The 18,964-nt window shown below is 33.7% G+C and overlaps 1 protein-coding gene across 1 annotated transcript in view; it reads right to left on the reverse strand.

Moving 5' to 3' along the window:
* The window catches only part of LOC118204566 (neprilysin-2-like), a 124,233-nt gene that overhangs the window by 25,206 nt on the left and 80,063 nt on the right, over window positions 1-18,964 (reverse strand). Inside the window, exons 11-15 of the mRNA XM_035376876.2 lie at window positions 17,714-17,812; window positions 17,541-17,618; window positions 8,201-8,313; window positions 514-618; window positions 330-397 (exon numbers count right to left, since the gene is read on the reverse strand). Of these exons, the coding sequence (XP_035232767.1) occupies window positions 330-397; window positions 514-618; window positions 8,201-8,313; window positions 17,541-17,618; window positions 17,714-17,812 (463 nt within the window). The remainder of the gene's footprint in view (window positions 1-329; window positions 398-513; window positions 619-8,200; window positions 8,314-17,540; window positions 17,619-17,713; window positions 17,813-18,964) is intronic.

Consider the following 18,964-nt stretch of genomic DNA (forward strand, 5'->3'; position numbering starts at 1 on the left):
GGCGCGCGGAACTGTATATCGGGAATTCTAAGGATATGCTCATTTTAAAATTATTTTGCGACATTGCTATTGAATTGAATTTTATGGTTTAAGTGAAAAACACATGATATTTAATAAATAAAGGTAACACACTAAACGTTAAAAAAAACGCTCCTTTGGACGTAATTTAAAATCTAAAACCTTTCAGATTTTTTTTTTTTTTCGTATTGTACTTATGCTGAAAATGGGGAAGTATGTACAATGAAAATAGATTAAGATTCCCAATTTCTTCGTTCATTGCCGGAATATTAATTACAATGTTGTTAAATAAAATTAAAATCTGCTTTTACCTTCCCTGAGAAGTATTCTTGAAACTTCTCTTGCAATAGATGTACCAAAACCTCCATAACTAAGCTCTCTTGAAGAAAGAAAATGCATTAATATAGTTAAAAATGTATTTAGAAAATGTGCTAATTAGATAGTAAAAGGAAAGATATACTTCATAGAAAGCATACAAAAGTAAGAAATGCATACTCCGGTCCATAAATTCTGATGTAAGGCTCAAGAATTTTGTCAAAGAAGGCAGAAACTACCAATCCTCTTCCAGGAACTGATCTACCTGAAGTTAGCTGAAATTCCCTTAAATATAAAATAATTTCAAATTAAAAACAGGTTTAAAATAAATTAAATTTTATTTATATTATTATCTAAGCTGATTGAAACACATATTATAAGAGTTCTTGTTGCCTTGAAATACTCAGCCACCCAGAATTAGTATTACAAAGTATAAGCATTTAATAATTATTCCAATTATTAAAAAAATCCAAAAGTACCTGAGCAGTTTGAATTATAGAGGGTTTTTACACATTTTTAGAACGATTTCGGGTCGTTTAATTGATATTTAAAACGTACAGTATTTTTTATGTGTTCGATCTCATAGCCATTTTCCTTGAACAAGTCTGTGTTGTGATTTCTATGAAGGGCTTTTTGAAAAATTTCCAGGGTTACTCATTTCCATACCTCTTTACTTCAGACTCTATCGTCATGGTGGATTTACGCTTAGAAGGAGCTTTTTTCAAACGACCAAGGATGCAACAACCCATGGGTGAAATGGCTTTTCAGGAATATATTGAAAAGGTACATATATATTATACCTGTATCAGTCTTCATTTTTTCAAGGAATACAGTGGTACTTTTCGGAGTATGATTTCTTGAAGAACGTTCATTACATGAAAGTCATTGGGATAAAAAAAATAATTTCTTCTCAAAATATCGTATGTAAAATATTACTTGACAGTACGTCGAGTTGATTTTAACACTTTTTTCCCATTTTTCATATTTTTAATTTCCTATTGCAAAGGACTCCTGCCACAATCATAAATTCCTTATTGAAAGTTTTTTTGCGTTGACGGAACCTGCTCTGTACATATTTTTCTCTTCGTTTTTGATAACATACTTTTTTTGGTTGCAGCAATTTAGTTAAACCTATTCAAGGGTGACAATGTGTTTCCATTTATCTCTCTCTAAATAATTTTCATACTTTGTTCTATAAACTGATCTGCGTTGGCCGCATGTCTCAACAAAAGCTAGTGAATATTATGTTTGTTAGCTATTTTAAATCGCAAATGTTAGTTTATTATTTTATTTATTGTTGCAACAGATATGTTTAAAGACTTTTCGATTGATTTTTGCGTCAGCCGAAACATTAGTAATCTTTAGAAACATTAGAACATAGCTTTTGGAATATTCGTTTGGAGTTTTCTTTTCTATGTAGAAGTAATGGTTGACGGTTTCTTCCTTTCCATGTAAGTATTTTTCGATTAATGTTGCTTATTTTGCACTTGGGAATTTTAATACGTTGCATTTTGCAATTTTTATGAATTATGGAACAGGAAAAATTCTCTTTGGAAAGCGCAAAAATATATCTTTTAATTCACAGCTTGTTTACATGTGACGACGTTTTGAAAGAAGAATAAATTTAAAAGTAATAGACGATACTTCAAATAATAAGCTGTTGCCAAAAATTTTTATTGTAAAGTATTTGCTTTTTTTCTAATTCTTTATCGAAATCGTTTAAAAAAATGTGTTAAAACTCTCCTATATCATTCAATTTTAACTATTGGATATGAAAGCAAAGGCCAAAAGAATATAAGAAAAAACCAGTTTCTTTTGGTGTTCGTCTAAGTGGTACTTTAACATTTAATAGGAAGGGAGCTAAACTTTTCACTGGGAAATACTTCAGCTTATCTTAAAGAAGAATTTACTACAAAACCTTTAAATATTTATAAAAAAGTATAATACAAAGAAATAGACAAATATTTCTCTTAATACAATATCGCATATTATATACATATATTACACTACCTGGCAACAGTAGATGTTGTATTTTTTGAATTAAGCTGGATCGTACATCACGCATTCTGAGTTATAATATGAGATAATATGAAAGTCGTATGAATAGTGGAATTCGATGAGATATTTACGTTTTGAGCTTGTTCTTTTCAGTTCGTTGTTACGATTTTTTCTGAAGAATTTGATCAAGAATAATCAGAATTTGATTTTTGAAAAAGTTTATTTGACTGATTAATTACCTTTGGCTAGAAAATGTCCTTTTATAGGACACCACTCAATAGTTCTGATGAAGAGGACTACCGAAGCGAGCGTTCGTCCAAATCCAACAAGACCTATCCACTGAAGAAAGAGGATTTCATACTTATGGCCAAAGAAAAGAAAAGTAAAGCAAAAAAAGCGAAAACTATGTCAGATACGGAAAGAGAACAACCAAGTAAGAAGAAAGATGTTAAACCTGGTAAGGAAAAAAGAGACATTCAAACACCGAATGGAGAAGCTACTGATGAACAGACACCAGAAGATTTATCAGTGGGAAATGATGAGGACATCCCAAAATTTAAGTCATGTTCTGAAGAAGGAATCCGGGACCAGATTGCGAAATTTGGATTTGACGTAATTTACAATTACTTTCATAAAAGAACTAAGGGTGAGATGGATGTAGAGACATTCACGAAAAAATTTTATCCAGGGCAGATAACGGAAAGAGAAACAGACAGCAAGGGAACAAGAATGGATTTCTCCTAAGAAAACCGCGAAAGTATCAGAAAACGAAGCTCCAATGGAAGTTACGATGGAAAATCGATTTGAGCAGCTAAGTGAAGTAGAAGGTATGGAAGAAGAAGGAGGAGCCGAAAAAGAGGAAACTCCACCCTTAATATTTTTTCCAGCAAAGCGAAGTGGATTGGCCTAAAATTCATGGAATCCTTATCAATACCTGCAGTGAAGAATTCGAAGCCGATATGAAAATGAAACTACTATATGTTAATTTAAAGTCAGTAGACGATTACAGAAAAGCAACTCTGGTTTTGCAGAGAAGAAATATACCATTTCATACTTTCCAGTTACTCAGCGAAAAACCTATTAAGGTTGTTCTTAAGGGCCTCCCATCGACGATGAAGGAAGAAATAATCCAGGCAGATCTGGAGAGAAGGAAATTCCCGATAAGTAAAGTCAAGCAGTTTTCCAGACGAAGAGGAGACGCTATCGAGAAACTTCCGATTTTCCTGTTGGAGCTGAAGAAAACGAAGGAAGGACGTGCAATTCATGGACTCAACAATATGTTAAGTGTTAATGTCAAGATCGAGAAGTTTGCCCCGAAAAATCGCGTAATTCAATGCTATAGATGTCAAGAATATGGACATTCGCAACATCTTTGCTCAAATCCTGAGCGATGCTGCAAGTGTGGACAGCACCATAGAAGTAAAGAATGCCCTCTAAAGCCAGAAGAAAAACCTAAGTGCATCTTCTGCTCACTACCGCATGTAAGTTCATACAGGGGTTGCCCCGTGTACAAGAAGCGATATGAAGCAAAGAAGCAGCAGGCGAAGCCAGCAACTAAGATCCCTACGCCGGCAGATTTTCCGAAATTCATCGAAACAGAGGAAGACAGCAGTAAAACTCAGATGAAACCTCTCTACAGTGATAGAGTAAAGAAAAAATTGGAAAACCCACCCACAGAGTACAAGGATATCATAAACTGGATCCAAGATCCTAAAATAAAAAAATTCTGAACAGTATGGTTGAGCACGTTGAGAAGATCCGCGCTGCAAAAACCACGGCTGAGAAGTTTACTGCCGGGTTGAAAGCAGCCATGACACTGATGAGATTTGCTGAAAGTGAAGAGTAATCACCAGCTTAGAAGCATTTGAGGGAATTTCATTATGTTTACGATTTCTTTCACTTTTTCAACACACAGGTTCCCCTGTTTACAGCAGCAGAGCTCGGGGTTAGTACTTGGGTGGGTGACCACCCACGTGACTGGCGTCGACGTATCATCTTTCTTCAACTAGTGAAGATACATCACAGCTTGTAAGGCGGCCAGATGCTTGAACCCTCCTTCTCCAAAGTCTACTTGACCAACTCACGTGCATTAACACATGTCCCTGCTTCATCTTTGTCGGTGCGGTGTAAATCACCTTAATTTTTAATTCTTCCCAACGCCTTAGGGCATATCTCCAACATAGACGGTTAAAGTAGCAGAGGCTACTAAATGCCGCCTAACCATTCACTCGATTTCAATTTCGATTTTGTACATCATATTCTTAACGTAATTAAAGTAATATCTATAAAGACGATAGAACTAAAATGTTACCGTTGAATAAAATTAAAATTCAACTCAAGCTGATTTTTCATTTTATAAATATCAAATGGGATAAAAAAGCATAATATAATTTTCAAATATAGTCTATTTTTTAAATAAAGATATATGCAAAGTCGGAGAATTTATATCATCGCAGCCATAAGGTAAGATACTTCCAGATATTACTGGATATAGATGAGAATTTCTTTACGGGTTCTTAAAAATCTATTTTGTTTATGACACATAAAATAATACTTATCGAAAAATGTTGCTAAAAAGCAGATAATTATATTACCTTTTAAATAATTAACAACGTTGTATATAACAAAGATCATTTATAATATACTATTAAGAGATTTGTTATCAGCTGACAAAGAATGTCTATTGAATGTTCTTTAACGATTTCATTGAAATTAAAAGTAATATCAGTTTGAAGAAGTTCTTCTTTGTGTTAAAAAAAGCTTATGTTTGAAAACATAAAATCGCGTAAATAAAAAGATCGAAGAATGAAAGAAAGCATATGGACAGTGTTTCAAGAAAAAAATTTTAAAATATATAAAATAAGAATTTAGTTCTGCTGTAAAAACAGCCGAATTTTCATGTTCTACATGCATGTGGAAAGTTAGGCTTAACTTAGCTTCAGAAACGTCACATGGCGAACGTTCAGCAATATTCTTTCCAGCCAAGCTTTAATGTCAGCAGATCAAACGCGGACATTTCCTTGTGCATGGGCAATCTAAATTGGTAATCTTTTCAAAGTGTAAACAATTAGACGTGGCCGAGTGAATTACGACACAGCAAATCAAGCAATGATATTATTAAATGTAAACAGAGTTAATATTTTATTATTAGTTAATTTTCACCTTGCAAAGCGGGATATAATCTTTGAATTCTCGTGATACCTGGAAAAGCAGGTCAATGAAAATGCATGACCAGAGTTGTATCAACTTGTTATCAAACATAGTTGTATGCTTGTTATCAACAACGATATTTAGATATATGAACTGTCAGTGTGCTTATTTGCTCATACGCAAGAAGGTTATAGATTTAAAATTATGTGTTAAAACAAACACATGATTGTGAATCATTAGAAAAACATACATTTTCAAGCCCTCGGAAACATACATTTTCAAGCAGCAATCTTTGGGGTCTGTACCGTGGGTTGGGGAAACTCATGCGACAGGCGCCAGCTAATCCGCAGTTTACTAATGTGTTACCTATATTCACTGTGATAAGGTGGCATAAAGGTTCTTTGTCTAGGATGAGGGATTTCAAAGTGCAATAATTTTCAGATCAGTGGTGAAATCCTGTGCCTTTGTTCATGATTCCGGTTGCAGCCTCGAAGGTCGCTCCAGTGGACAAAGAGATAAAAGAAGTCTTTTCAGCAGGGTCAAGAGATTCACACTTTGTTTTGTATGAGCGAAAGGATCATGGAGAGGAGGAAATAAATTTCCTGTTTAGAGCTATGGGCATATTGGCCTTCCAAGAACGATCATTCCTCGTGCATAATACGTTAGAGCATTTTAATTTTTATTAAAATTCATGTTATTGTTAAAACTTGAGTTTGAAGTTCATTCCAACCCTGTGTCATAACCCAGGGTTTGCGTAGCGGTTTCGGCCACTACACCACATCACAAATACTGCATTCAGGTTCCCTTATTCTAATCATGGTGTGCTTATATACTGTTATTATTAACAGGACTATAGACTTTGAATTACGTGTGATAAAGTTTATAGACTTTATATCATTAGAACTATGTTACTTTCATGTCTGAAACCTACATCTTCGAGAAGCAGTTGCCGGGGTCTGGACGTGGGTGGGTGACCGCTGACATGACAAGTGCCTGGGAATCCGCAATCTACTATTGTACCTCTTCGTATAATCCTGTTTACTGTAGCCATGCGGGATAATCTCTTTAAGGAAGAAGACTCTAAAGGGGTTATCACATCTAGCGAAGGTCCCTACTAGACGGGACTTTTCTGAGAAACGAGACTCTGGTAGCATTGGTTTAAACGAGAGGATTCCTAGAAAAAAGAACCCCGCCTGAAGCGAAGTCCCGTCTAGCTACGGAAACAATGTACCGGCTACGTGGGATTTTTTGAAACCTCGATGAAAATGTTTCGGCTGCAGCTCTGTCCCGGGTAGAGATTAACCAATCAGACGAACATTCTGCTTCTGTAGGATCACGTGATCCCAATCTGAGCGATAATCGATTTCTCTTTGGCTTTCAAGTCTATTTAGTAAGTAGAAATAGTTAACCTAGCTACGTAAGTCTCGTGAAAATATGCAGGCTGTAAGAATTCTTCCTTGCGTTACGTCCAGTCCCTCGTAGCGGGACTGGACGTAACATTTGGCATTCTATTTTCTCAAGTAGCTCATCAGGAACTAGTTTCCACAAGGCAAGCAGGTATCTGCGGTTAAGCTGGCGCTTAAACATTTGTGATTGGGACTTAACGCACTGCATGGTTATATGTGATTGATCGTGACAAGTTTCCGTTTGATTGAGACGAATTGTTCCGAGAAATTTCCCTGCTTCCCTGAAAACTTTTCTCACTGGGGAGATGCTGTGAAGATAATAATTTTTCATGTTCTGCATGCATGAGGGAAGTTAGACTTAGGAGCTTCTATATAGTTTCAGAAAAAAAACCACATGACGAACGTTCAGAAATGTGTTTTCTACCCAAACCTTAATGTCACAAGATTAGACGTGGATATACCATAGTGCGCGAGTATAACAGGATAATTTTTGCTTCCGAACCAGATAATTTTCCGCGAGCCGGATAATTTTTGCTTCCGCTGATACCTGCTTGCCTTGTAGAAACTAGTTCCTGATGAGCTACTTGAGAAGATAGAACGTCAAAGCTGTTTCTTTGATGACTTTTATTGCAAATAGTTTTTCTTTCGTATTTTAGTTCAGAAATAAAAGTTTTCATACCTTTAACTTTGTAGTCCAGATTTCCGTTATAGCGTTTGATATTATGCGACTAAGAGTAAATTTGTGGAAAGATTTTTATTTACTGAGTTTTCGTCTCGTATTTATAGATATTACTCAAAGCAGAGAAACCGTTTACTTATAAGTAAAATGATCTCTTAAAATACCACAGATATTAACATTAAAAATCTTTGAGCTATATATAGAATCTTATCCACATAAAAAAGCTCACCTTATAAAAATACAGTCCTATACAGTTACGTAATACAGTTATATATATATTTTTATATAACGAATGAAAGTAAGGTTTTAAAATTTTGGGAAAAATTTCTTCAACTGTTTAAAGCTTATTAAAAATCTAAAGATTTAACAAGAAACATGTTAAAATAATGAATATTCTCAATACGCTACGAATGTTCTATTGGCCTTTCCTAATTAAATCACAGTATTCGATCTTAGAGCGAGGACTAACACTCTAAATTATAGTAATACGACAATTAAGTAATAAAGGTTCACCTTTCAAATTTCTCTCATAATTTTAGCATTGTAATCAAAATATTACTGCTTAAACTAAACAACAATAATAATAAAGAATTTAGAAGTTTATGTTTTAAAAGAATAAATAAGGTATTCTTACCAAGGTTCAACTATTTCAACTACTTTTCTTGTCGGAGATATCTTTTTTAAATTTTCAATGACCCTTTGTCTGTAAAGATTAATGACGATTCCAGAGTAATATTCAGTATTTACCTGCATTAAGAACAATAGCAACTTGTTTACACAAAATAAATAAACAGCTTTACAAATTAAGATAATTAAAATTGCGTTTTCAGATTTGTAGGATGTTTTATGAATTAAAACAGAGACTAAAAATGCAGGAAATATGAATTTCCCCTGAAGTACACATTTCGTTCAATATGGACAATCTGATTATTCACTGCGGTGGGGAAGAAAAGAAAAGAGGAGGGGACAGCTCTATATCTCTCGTTCTACCGGGCCGATTGACGAAATTCAACTTCCATTTTTCTTCTCTCGATAGCGCGACTTAGGATATGTATTAGATTTATATATAGCATTGTTCAAATATAGGTATTTTGACACAAAATCGGACTTTTTCTGAAATGAGATGCCGGTTGTTTTCCATATTTCGATTCTACGACTTAAATTATGGCAAACTGCCAAGTTTTGTAAAAATTTCACGAGTAGTTTTTAAAATATTAGCTCTCAAGGTTTTAGCTCCTCCCTGTTAATTGAATATAGTATATATTTATTAATCCCTCTTTTTTTATTAAACTTATTGGATTCTTCCTTTCATATTTCGAAATTTAGGTTCATTCCAAATAAAATTCGCCCATTTTTTTATTTATTTTTAAAATTTGTATTTTTAAATAATTTTTATAAATTTTTCGAAAAAAATTTTGAATCATAATCCATAAAATGTTTACCATCCTCTTAAATTAGATGTATTTCTAAGCCAACCTGCAAAATATTTGTATTCGAAATTTCTGAAGATATATGGGAATTTGTATCTTGGTGCGTTCTGAAATTCGGCATATTTGTTGAAAGCGATAAATCATTAAATGTGGTTTAGGCTAAAATTATTTGAAAGTAGGAACGATGTGACGTTTTCCGCTCTTTTACAATGAAAAACGGTTGCTACAAATTAAGAAATTCATTAAGTGGCGCAAACTGAAAAAACATGCCAACATAAATTTTCGAATTTCTCCATAAATTTCGCACGAAATTTTACAAAATTTAATATTTGAGCATAATTTGAGTCGTAGAAGTGAAATATGGAAAAGCATTGCCATGTCATTTCAGAAAAAGTCCTATTTTGTGTCAAAATATCTATATAAGAGCAATGCTATATATATGTATATAATACATATCCTAAGTCGCGCTTTCGAGATATGAAATACATAATTTGAATTTTGTCAATCAGCCCAGTAGAACGGGAGATATAGGAACTGTTCCATTCTTTTTTAGCAATGTACTCTTCTTTGCAACAGTCACTAACGCATTTAAAATTATCACACCCTTCATTAAAAATTTTGCTTCTCTATCAAAAGGAAGAGTATAAACAGAATAATTCAGACTATTTCTACTCTTCACCTTTTTCTGTAGAGATAATCAATGGGCTTCATGTCATCAGATTAGACGTCTCACGCTTGAGATCACTGGGAAATGATGCAAAGTTAAAATTTTTAAAGATAAAAATAGTTGCTATAAATCATTATAATTTTGAAGCAAATATTATAGCTTTATATGTCGTCAGTTTTATTAGTTAGTCATATTTAAACGCAAATAATGAAATATGTTAATGCGACAGAGCTGTGTGAAAGAATTTCAGGGATGGAGCACAAAAGACCTGATAAAATTCAAGAATCAAATAATATTATAGCAAGAGTCAAGTATTGTTATCCTAAAGTAATGTGTATGACAAAGCTCATCTCGATACACTGTATTTTACACGATTCGAGAGACTGCACATTAAAGCAACCTCTAGAATCATGTAAAATATGACTGATTCGTTAGTTTCATGTGCAAAGTTTGCACAATGAAAGCTGTGGCAGGCTAAATTAGAACAAAGGATAAGTAGTCTAATTCTCGATGATCTCCTGTGACGGCAAATAAATAGAATAATTTATCGTATTTCACAAAGAAAAAGAACCAAATTAGAAACACGATTGTAAAACAAATAAAAAAAGGGGGGAAGATAAATTACGTCCAAAGGGGTGTTTTTAACATTTTGTGTGTTACCTGTTATTTATTAAATATCATGTTCTTGTCACTTAAAACATAAAATTCAGTTCAAGAGCAATATCGCAAAATAATTTTAAATTGAGCTTATCTTTAGAATTTTCGATACAGTCTCACGCGCTGGAGATAAAAATGTTTTTTGTCTATACAGCGTTGCCATTGCTCGCTTTGAAATTCTTAATTTTGTAAATAAAAAATTCGTTAAAGCTTTATAAAATAGGAAATCGATCATAAAACAAATTCCAAATTTCAAATTTGGGCTTTCGGACGCCCATATTCGCAGTAGGATTATGTCATTCAAAGTTGGATGGCTCTAGGTACCGTTGTTTTATCTCAATGCGAGAAATAGACATATATTTATGCAGATTCTTCATTATTTAATTTCCCAAATATAATACAGGAGACTGTAATATTTGGTGGCAGCAGTTTGAAAAGTGAAAAGGACATTCAGTGTGATTCGACGCAAAATCGTAAAACGAAAACTGTACTCTCTCAGGAACATGGTCTCTTTGGACTAATTATATTTTCTGTCTTTTGTATCTGTTGAACTTCTTGAGTCATTAGGTATTTTTTTGAAAGTGTGAGAGATGAAAAATGAGAAATTTCGTTGCCGGGACTCGAACGATAGACCTCTCGAATACGTGCCGAGCGTGCTGACCACTACACCACAAAGGCATACTAAGAAGGAGGGGGAAATACCTTATACTATGAAGATAATTTTTGCATGGCATGCTGATGTGCAGTGAACCAGATGCACCATTGTTCGTGTTCACAACGCTCAGATTAAAAGAAATGCATACTCTCACTCCAGAACGATTTACACGTCGAAAATGTTCGTCTTCATGCTTTCCCGGAAAATTGCTACGACTCATTAATGTTTTGCACGATATATAATTTTCAGTATTTCTTATTAAGTTATTGGCTTTTCATAGTATTTTCCAAACAAAGTTATGACCGTTGCAATTTCACTAACACTTCTTGGATTTTAAATTTTCATTTTGTTTATTAAGCGGCTGTTTTTCAAACTTGACATATAAGCTTAGTTTCATAGTATAGTTAATTAAATTATTTTTTGAAACTGAATATAAAAAAGCATGCATTGCTTTGACTGTGCTGACATATGACAGCAAAGTTTTGAGGAGACAATATGCGCAAAAGCGGTAGCTGTATTCTCACAGTTCAAATAATAATGCTTGAAAGAAAAGGCATGGTTAGCCTGTGTCAACACCTTACATGGTGCACAAAAGTTCAGATCTAAATCTTTTATTTGCATCAAATGCCTGCTTGTTACTTCTGAGAATAGTTCTTTGAATGTGTCCGCTTCTAAGATGTTTAAATTTTGTACAAGTCATCTTACATGCCGGTAAATACTACTTAATAATACTTGATTGGTTGCTATGATATATGTTTCGAGTGCTCCTAGATTACCTTTGAATGGACGTTAACCTTTTCCGGCACGCTACCTTTTAAAGTTGGAGTTTTGATAAAAAAAAATGAAAAAAAGGTAGGCAGTCTGATTAGGCCTAGAGGAGTACACAAGTAAAATTTTGTGAAGATAGCACTTATCGTTTTAATTCTGTGGGTGTGCCCAAAGTGGCACACTGATTGAATCGAGCTTCGAAAAGAGTGCTGAAACGAGCATTGTTATCAATGAACTGACCGATAAGATGCGGAGACTCTCAGTTGTCCTAGATTATCGGTGAGCCGGTCTGGGCGCACCTAGGGTTCGCCGTTTGATTTTATGCAAGATTTCAAGGTGAAAATTTAAAACTAATATAGAATAAGGAGATTAGTATACAGCCTAAAAAATAACATAGAAATTTCTTTTCAAACAATTTCTTTTATACCCTAAAAGAATCTGGAAGATTTCTTTAAAAAATGAGGGTCTTAAAAAACTAAACATGGCTAAAATATATGGACTGGTTTGTGTTGAGCTGCCATCTACTATAATAAAGAATGTTCAGGGTAACCTATAGTAACTTATAAATCCTTTTTCATTCAATTTGTCTGTGCGTACAGAAAGAAAATTTTAGGTGTGTCCAGAGCGGACACACTGTGATGCGAAGGGATAACGAGATGGTACGATAAAATGTGCTATTCTATACCCGCTTTTTTTTAAATTTATTACGTGCTCCGCCCTTAGGCACTACACGGAAAGGGTGGGATGCCCCGTGGAGGTCGTTTTAAGAGAAACTGGCTCGTATCCACGTTACACATGGGGAAAACCACGAAAACACCCCTGCAGCCAGCCCGTTCGCCGGGACTCGAACCTCGCACCGAACTACCAATGTTCAGCGGCTTTTACCGCTCGGCCGCTGGTGGACCTTACCCGCTGAGTGGTTGAGGGAGTATTTTTGCAATAATAGAATTTGATGCCTGTAATTTAGAAATGGGAAACTGCTATGATACTATACTTTTTTCCAGTTTCAGTTGGAACTTTATCTAGCTGTTACTGGCACCTCAAATAACCCGGCTAGGGCAAACACATATACAATACCATACATCATAGAAGAACCTTAATTAGGAACTGCAAGATAAGAGTGAGGAGATGACCCGGGTGAGTATGAAGTGAAATTACATTTAACTAAGAGGGGAAAAAGTGCGTGGTTGTGTAGTTAAAAAGAGTAGCACAAAAGGGAGCCAATTAGGGAGAGAGAGAAACTTCGGGAGAGCAGATTCTGATTCGCGGGGATCAGTCACGTGAGTGGTTATCCGCCAAAGTGCTGACCCTGAGAAACTGCTACCAAATCTTGTACTGTATGTACACGTTTGTACCCGTATTTTAAATGTAGGATCATTACTGCTTTAAACTTTATATCTCGAAATCTTGAATTTTATACACAAAAGAAGACATTAAGTGCTACTATCATGATGGGACTACTTTTGCCTGAATTTAGAGCTGCTTGCAACAGTACAAGAACGAAATACAGAATAACTGCCACACGAATCACTAATAGCTAATTACTGTCTTCAAGACATCCTACTAACACAACTGAATCTTCTTCCTGAGATGATTTGCAGCCGTGGCTCAAATTGAGGCGGTGTATTACGTTACAGAAAAGCATTTGAAGGTTATCTACCTTAAGGGGGACAGATGCCTTCATGGAGGACTTTCTAAGGGAAACTGGCTCGTATACACGTTACGCATGGAGAGAACCACGAAAATGTCTATGCAGCTAACCCGTTTGCGGGATTCGAACCTCGGTCCGAACTCGGTCCTCGGTGCGTTTAGTCAACTTTACCGCTCGGCAGCTGAGGTTAAATTTATACATTCCAGTCTAATCACAGATAGACGCTGTTTGCTTTTAATTCGCAGACAAGGCTGGTGTGTGAAAAGGCGTTCCTTTAAGCTGAGTTTAACTTTTTTGCGTAGATACATTATATTTATCTCTCAAATCTTTCTGTTTCAATCATTTTTCTGGGTCATTGCAATTTTGGATTCATGTACTTGTTTGTACTCGATTTCGGAGGGATGGAATGCCATTGCAGAGCGTTTGTTTGAATTTATCTTTATACTCTATTTTCTGTACTCAATATATGACTTAATAATCATTCATTCACAGCAACGTATGAGCTGATGAATGTTTTCTTTACGACTGCGCCGTCGTAAACTTTTGCTTTTGATCTTAGTGGATCATAATAATGCTTCACATTCTTTAACACGGTTTATATAATCATTTGAGTTTCAGGTTCCGTAAGCCTTTTCGACAACAGGAATTCTTACCCTCGAAGAAATTTTAAAAGTATTCTTTAGTAAATCTCTACCTTACAATATGAAAGGTGAGTATGTTAAATTTTAGGTGTTTCTCTAGAGAAATGTGGACGGGCAATTTCTACTCATAAATTGCTACATGCTACTTCTTCTATGATGAAAGTGGTGACCAATATTCCTTACTGTTTTTCTTTTTTTCCTGTTAGTTGCAAGTTGATTCTTGTGATACCATAGCTGATAATTTAATCAGCAATCACTGTAAAGAAATTTTGAAGTAATATTGGTAAACTAAGCATCGGGAAAGTCAACAGAAATGACATGAGATACTAGACGTGCTTCCAACATCTGAGATAACCGTTTATAGAAAAGAAACGATAAGAAAGGGCTGATGATCTGTAACGCGCCAGACAATTAACCCTTCAATGCATCCATTTTTATTTTTATTTTATTTTTTTAAATTTAAGTCAAAAATACATTAGAACTGTTATCGATTAAAATAGGAAAAATACCAAAAAAAAAATACTTAGTTTTTATTGCAATGTTTTGAAAAAAATATTGTTGCCAAATATATTATGCAAAAACAATATGCTTGGCAAATGTGGGATAACAATTTTATGTAATTATACACACTTTATAAACTTGTTCAAATAATTTTAAAACTTTTAATACACCAAAATAACAACAAACACAAAATCAAAAATTCGTAAATGCAAATGATGTCTATGCCCGACACATCAACTCACAATAATGACCGTTACACAGTCAGTGGTGCCATTACACTAAAACTTTCAAAAATATAGACGTAATCAGTATGTATCCAATTCGTTACCCCATGCAGTAAGCTAAAATTTGTGTTTAGATTTGATTTACATGACTAAATACGAGTATGTTGCCAATCGGCAACTACATGCATTTAAAGGTTAGTCACCTAGAACGGGGCTTTCTAAACGTTTTTCATTCGCGAACCCTTTTTATCATTGAGATTTTTTTCGCAACCCCTGGACCTCATAAGCATTGTGTAAATCAGACACACGTGTGAGTGAAACCGTCAATTTTTTTCACTTGTACTGTAATATACTATTGCAGTTTTAGGTCATTAACTTTAATTTATAAATTTAAGCCATAGAACAATATGAAAATATTAAGTATGTAAGTAAAATGAGCGTTTATATTATAGAAAGAATGCGTCGAAACGTTTTCGCTTTTTATTTGTCTGTACCGTCTTATCTTTAGCTATTTTCAGATACATTGTGTAAAAATATTTGGTAATTGCAAAATTATTATAATAGGTTCAAGAAATATCAAAACTGCTAAAAGTTTTGGCGATCCCCAGTTTAAGAAACTCTGGTCTAGAGAATGGGCCCTGTTATTGCTAGTACACGCGTAAATGTTAGTTTCTCAGGCATTCATTCAAAGTGACTAGCACTGATCTTTGGCTCAAGAAGGAAACAAAATGGCACAAAATGGAAACAATGCATTATTACTATAACACTACCGTTTTCTTTGAGGTATTATTAGGAACAAAATATCGGAATAAAAAAAGACATGATTTCAGACATGCTTCGATTCGCATGATTCGTACCAAGTAATCGAAACAATCAAAAATATTTACAGAAAAATATGCTTGAATGTAAACTATAAAGTATAAGAAGGTCTTTATGGTGCAAGTAAATAGTTAAAATAGGCAAGAGAAAGTTATTAATGTGTGCTGCATGTGGCTTTATTTTATGTATGAAAATATTTGCATCTATTTTATAGCAAAGAAATCTCTCTGTTGGAAACGAGAATGAAGGACGCAGTATTCTCCGCACGTACCTTCAAATTCCATATTCTGCCTTCTAAGATCCGAAGTCCTTCCATGGGAAGGGAAGAAAGTGCCTGATTTATCTGTTGGTTTTATATTGGCCTAATTAACCCGTTCGGTATAAACAAAAACGTCCCAAATGGAAATCTACAGCGCTGTATGTTACATTTCTTGATATCAAAACTCTAAGCCAGGAAGTCATTACAGATTGCATTATAAAACAAGCTGGTTTGAAAATGCTTCAGTGAAGATAGTATTAATATAGAAAATAATATTGATATAAAGATAGTACTGATATTATAGCTTAATATACTGAGTGATAGCTTTGTACTAGATTTACTGGACTGCGCAATGCCCCAAATTTTCACAGTCATTGCCGATCAGGTCGACGAAAGTCAACTGAACATCTATCCAGTTCTATAAATCTTACAACTACAGATTCGCCCTTCCCGGAGTAGTTTATTGCCCTGGCTGAGATTCTTTCTCTGAAAGTTTTGCCTTGAGTATGCAACATGTACGAACTTAGTAACTATATAATCATACTTGCGGGTGAACAGCGTTGAAGACAAGTATTATACCTCAGTTGGATATTTCAGTATTTTCCGAGGTGCTTCGAGATGGTCAAAGGACCATCTCTAGCTACGGCTTGAGATTGCCCAAGGCTCGGACCCGAATAGTGTCCATCCCTTTGGAGATAATCTCCCTTGAAACTCTTCGATTCTCTTAACTTATTTGGAAACGTTTGTAGTATCTTTAAGTATTCAGAGTAAGATGGAAACAACGAATTATTATTATAACACTACCTATTTCTTTTTTTGAGGTATTATTAGAAACAAAATATTGGAATAAAAAAAGACATGATTTCAGGCATGCTTCATTTCGCATGATTCGTGCCAAGTAATCAAAACAATAAAAACTATTTACAGAAAAATATGCTTGAACGTAAACTATAAAGTATAAGAAGGTCTTTATGGTGCTAATAAATAGTTAAAACATGCAAGAGAGGGTTCTTAACTCCAATTTTTTATGAAATTTCATTAATTTTATTTTGCAAACTATTCAGTCTCGTATAATAAAACTGTATAGTTTTCATATTGTAAATTACACGTTTCGCAATTGTGTACCTACTTTCACACACAGTGTATAAATAGACGGCAACTTATACAACTGAGTATATTTTGATTTATAAGCTCCAGCAGAGATTTAAGTAACTCACAAGTTTTTCTTCTCTGAATTAAGTGAGGAACATTATTTCGTTTCTTTCTTTTAATTTTTCTTTATTTTACAAGCTATAAATTTTATATTATTATTTAGATTACTTTCATTTATTTAATTTAAAACATCTGAATTCTGCTTCCGAACCACCTTCGCAGTAAAAAAATCAAACATAATACATAAAACAGTCTATGCAATTAAGAGAATAGCTGCATACATTTTCTAGTTTGATTTAGTACGTTATTTTTTCAGAGAAAAATAAGATAAAACAAATATGCATAGTGAATATATCTAAGAAAAAAATAAGATAAAACAAATATGCATAATGAATATATTTAAGAATTTATAAGATAATACAAATATGCATAATGTTATTTCTTGCATTTTAAAATTAATACTTTATATATTTAAACATAAATATTAAAAGACGCCGTAGTTCAGACTAGCATAGAATAAGGTATAAGACTAGTATGGAAAGATTATTACTTCAGAAGTTCCAAACAGTAATTTTCTGCTGATCTTTCCTTCCATTTTGAATGGAAATCTTAAGTCCATCATTTCTACCTAGAAGAGTTGAAAATGGGCCTGATTTCAAACGGTCGTAATTTATACAAAGAAGTATAAACATTAAAGTGTGTGTAAAAGAAAATGATAGAGACCTGTTGAAGAAGCCTATACTTTAGCTCCGAACTCAACCAGTTCGATTTGGACAACAAACGATTTGTGCTAGAAAGTACAGATGAAGACACTTTTTCTACCTAATAATAAAGAAAAGAACATTAACTTAGAATTCAGTACAAGGATGTGCAGTTCTAGAAATCTCAGATTCATTCTTGAGTAGGTGTCTAGACACATACAAATAAGTTTAAAAACTCCATGAAGGATTTCTTCAATTTCTTTCAACAATAGAATAATTTTTGTATGCTAATTTTTAAAATACTATGCTAAATACACAATCGTATTGGAAATTTATTAAAAAGTATATTTGCAACCAATTGTGTATTTTGTGCTATAAATTTCCTAGATTATTAGTAATTATAGATTTAATGAATTTTTTTATATTAAATAATACGTAATGGGTTTAATGCAAAATTAATTGAGTATTCGAGTTTTCGATTGTTATTTAATTTAAATTTTGAAATCTGTTCAAGTTAAAATTGCTTAAAAACCGTACCAAAATTATTTTACCGAAGTAGTTGACTCGAAATAGTTAATATTATTTTAATAAAAATTAGAATGCATAATTTGCCAGTTCGCAGTTTTTATTTATGATATATATGAATGGCAATGGCAAGCTAATTCAGATAGAGAATTAATGGAAAATTTAAGCACTTTATTATTATAAATAAATAAAAAGTAGCAGACATGTCTTGTCTGCTATTTTTTATTTGCCTTGCCATTAAAAATCAGTACTCAAAGTACTATTTCAAAATACAAAAAGGAATTATAATTTGAATTGGTAGTTTTTGGTAGACTTAAAGTATTTTCTCCACTTTTAACATATTTCATAATTAATATATTCAAAATTAGATATATTTAGATCCTGTTGTTAAAATCAATATAATGTGTTCCAAGTTAAACTATTTCATACGATAGCTTAGATTCTATACTCATTTGCGTGAAAAAAGCAATTTATAGAATTTTTCATCACCCTAAAAGATAAAATAAGCTGAGTAGACGGGAAAATGGTTAGTGACTCTGACAGCTATAACGAATTACCCGTGTTCAAATCCTGGAGGAGCCGTGGATGTAATATATCCGTCCCTTTATAGAAGGCGACGGTGACCCACCTATTAAGTTCCTCCATAATAAAGAGGTCACTGTTTCTGACCTCATTAGTGGCCAACGCCTATATACGGCTAAAGAAAATAAGATAAAATAAAAATAAAGAAACAAAATAAGATAAAACA

This window comes from Stegodyphus dumicola, chromosome 4 (genome assembly GCF_044657685.1).
Source record: "Stegodyphus dumicola isolate Sdum_Otavi_A_Nest chromosome 4, ASM4465768v1".
NCBI classification, from domain to species: domain Eukaryota; kingdom Metazoa; phylum Arthropoda; class Arachnida; order Araneae; family Eresidae; genus Stegodyphus; species Stegodyphus dumicola.